At 44.6% G+C, this 3,255-nt stretch overlaps 1 protein-coding gene across 1 annotated transcript; it reads right to left on the bottom strand.

Annotated features, from left to right (window-relative positions):
* Positions 1-2,007: 2,007 nt before the first annotated feature.
* Positions 2,008-2,872, bottom strand: LOC137146161 (olfactory receptor 14I1-like). Its single transcript, XM_067537315.1, has 2 exons — positions 2,534-2,872; positions 2,008-2,310 (listed from the first exon to the last, which is right to left on the bottom strand). Exons 1-2 carry the CDS (start codon positions 2,870-2,872, stop codon positions 2,008-2,010), a joined length of 642 nt encoding a protein of 213 aa, XP_067393416.1.
* Between the last annotated feature and the right edge of the window lie 383 nt (positions 2,873-3,255).

Below are 3,255 nucleotides of genomic sequence, written 5' to 3'. Positions count from 1 at the left end.
TTGTTGTTTTCAGTTGCTTCGTCTTTTTAGGAGTGGTGGTTTCTGTAACAACTATATTTTTTAACTTATTTTTTTACAAAACAAAGAGCAAGCCATAAGTGAGCAAAGGTGGGAGAGTAGGAGACAAGCAATCTCTGATGGGAGGAAGACTTGAGCCAAGAGAGAGATTAACTCTATCAAGGTATTTAAAAGTACAGGCAGCAACAGAGATTTTAGCAAACAGAGACGATATAAAGGAAAACATAACTGGTATGTAAAAATATTTAAGAAAGGTTTTCGCTTTGAACGAGGAGTGGGGGTGGGTTAAAGCAGTCGAGAACCCGCACCCCTGGTTTTTATCCCGGCTTTGAGAGGAGACTGGGGGTTGTTACCTGCTTTTGTAAAACTTGAATTTGTTCCCCCAGCATCTGTTGCTTTTCTGTGCATGCCAAATGGATTGCAGAAGTGCCCTTGCCTGCAGTAGTTAACTGTTTTTGGGCAACTGCATGTGTTAATGCATTAATTTTAGATGTTAATTTCCCTACTCTTAGTTTTTCACTTTGTAATTTTTTTCTATCTATTCCCCTGTGATCAAGTCGCAGCTTCTGTCCTCTAATGTGCTCTGTGAACTGTTCCATTTTCTCCTTTATCTGATTTACCAATCCAGTGAAAGTATTGTTTGCTACTTCCCCCTCCTGTGCACTTTCTTTTCCCATTCTGACAGGCACCAGTCTAGGTCCCGATTTAAGTTTTACCAGAACCTGGCTTTTATTGTATGGTGATGGTTGCAATGTGGTGGCCCCTAGTTCATTTTTTAATCTTGCCAGGGTCACCTTTTTCCATTTCTGTCCCCTCATACTCTGCTGTTGTCCTCCAAAATTTATTATGGGGGACGGCACTTCTCTTTTTTGTAAATTTTTTACAGCTGTTTGTAGATGTTGATTTTCCTGTTTTAATTGCTCGAGCATACTATGTGTATTTGTTGCTAGCTCTGATACTTTAATAGCATGCTGCCTTAACCTTCTCAGCGCCATGGCCATTATTTGGAGTACTCTACACTTTTTACTCTTATTATTCTCTTTTAGATCAATGCTTTCAGCCATTGACCTACATATTTTGGTCCATGTTTCCCCATTATGTTTTTTAAACTCATATGGACCACCTTTATTTGCTACCCAATGCGTCCAATATTTATCAAACTCTATGGGTATGCGAAGGGAGGGAATAAGGGGATTACCAAGCTCGCAGTTTTCTGTCATGTTAGATCGCGATTCCTTTCAGAGGACAGCTCGTTTACTTACCAGATCAGTGGTCGGGGTCACCAGTGTTGTACTCGGTGTGTTGGTCACCGGTGTTTATCAGTGTAGGCTGTGTGCGTGTGTCCTGTGTAGATGCTGTCCCAGCTCTGGCCAAGGAACTGAGACGGCTCTCACGATCGAATGAGTTGACACGACCACAGATTAGCTGAGTAACGAAGGCGCCCAAGCGAGGTTTATTGCGTGCGGCACAATGAGAAATGACTTACAGAGTATCTCTGGGTCAGTTTCATATTGGCGGCGTTACAATGGTCTCGGCCCAACGGCGGGACTTTCCGTTATCCCCTAGACCGGACACCGGTATTCCCTCTGACACCCTCTTTTATACACTGTTACATACACTTTCGGTCTGCCCCCTTTCACGTAGGTAGTTGCCACCCTCCTGATGTAGTCTAATACCACCTTTTTCCGTTGATTGGGCACCGCCACTCCATGTATCATTTCTACCCATCAAAGTGTCATTTCAGAGAGTTAGTATCTTGGTACCTCTTATACCCACTACATATTTTAGTAATATTTTGGCAGTGTTACAACCTTGCAGAATCAGCACTTTCCTATACCAGTCTCAGTTAACTTGAGTGACCCCTTATACTTCTGATCACTTGGCTTTTTCCATTTAGGCCTTAGCCTGTTTTACAGGCCTTAAGCTCTCACTTCTTACTACAGACATCAGCTGATTATGTTTACAAATAAACACAGACTGCAATCACAGTCAAAGAAAAAAGACAGTCCTCTTCTTCTTGGTGAATAATCTCCACCCAATCATCTTCTCCACTGCATTTTTGATCTCTTTATTTCTCATGCTATAGATGATGTGATTCGTGACTGGAGACACCATGGAATAGAGAACAGCCTCCAAGAGGTCCAGCCCTGAGGTTGAGCTGGAGGTGGGTTTCAGGTGGGCGAAGGAGGAAATGGAAAGAAACATGGTGACTACAATGAGGTGAGGCAGGCAGGTGGAGAAGGCTTTATGCCGGCCCTGCTCAGAGGGGATTCTCAGCACTGTTTTGAAGATCTGAACATACGACACAATTATAAAAACAAAGCAACCTAGGGCTATACATACACTAAATGCAATAAACCCAATTTCAACAAGGTACGAGTCAGAACAGGCGAGCTTGAGTAGCTGGGGGATTTCACAGAAGAAGTGATCCACTTGTTGTCTCCACTGAAGGTTAAAGCAAATTGTTTCCAGTGTGCAGTGCTGAGTAGAGAATCCCACTGATCCAGGCACTGACTGCCATTTGGACACAAGCTCCCCTGTTCATCACTCTCTCATAGTGCAGTGGACGGCAGATGGCGACGTATGGGTCGTACGCCATGACGGTCAGTAAGGCAAGATCTGCTGAAATAAGGAACACGAAGAGAGAGACTTGGGTGACACATCCAGAATAGGAAATCGACCTGGTGTTCATGAAGGAATTGGCCATAGATTTGGGGACAGTGACAGAGATGGAGCCAAGATCTATGATGGAGAGATTCATCAGGAAGAAGTACATGGGGGTGTGAAGGTGGGGGTCAAGGGCTACAGCTGTGATGACGAGAAGATTCCCCACCAGGGCTGCCAGGTAAGCCATGAGAAATAAAACAAAGTGCAAAATCTGCAGCTCCTGAACGTCGGAGAATCCCAGGAGAAGGAACTCGGTCATAGAATCATAGAATATTAGAGTTGGAAGGGACCTCAGGAGGTCATCTAGTCCAACCCGCTGCTCAAAGCAGGACTAACCTCAGCTATATCATCCCAACCAGGGCTTTGTCAAGCCTCACCTTAAAAACCTCTAAGGATGGAGATTCCACCACCTCCCTAGGTAACTCATTCCAGTGCTTCACCACCCTCCTAGTGAAAAACTTTTTCCTAATGTCCAACCTAGACCTTCCGCCCTGCAACTTGAGACCGTTGCTCCTTGTTCTGTCATCTGCCACCACCGAGAACAGCCTAGCCCCATCCTCCCTGGAACCC

Source organism: Emydura macquarii, unplaced genomic scaffold (genome assembly GCF_026122565.2).
Source record: "Emydura macquarii macquarii isolate MOO-44397 ecotype Brisbane River unplaced genomic scaffold, CSIRO-AGI_Emac_v2 contig_3726, whole genome shotgun sequence".
NCBI lineage: Eukaryota > Metazoa > Chordata > Testudines > Chelidae > Emydura > Emydura macquarii.
This window is presented reverse-complemented; position numbering and strand designations above follow the sequence as displayed.

Excerpts from the sequence above, each read along its gene's own strand:
- LOC137146161 (XM_067537315.1), bottom strand. The coding sequence starts at position 2,872 with ATGGCTTACCTGGCAGCCCTGGTGGGGAATCTTCTCGTCATCACAGCT. Across the intron at positions 2,311-2,533 it reads GAGCTTGTGTCCAAATGGCA|ATCTTCAAAACAGTGCTGAG; the intron begins GTCAGTGCCTGG and ends TCGTATGTTCAG.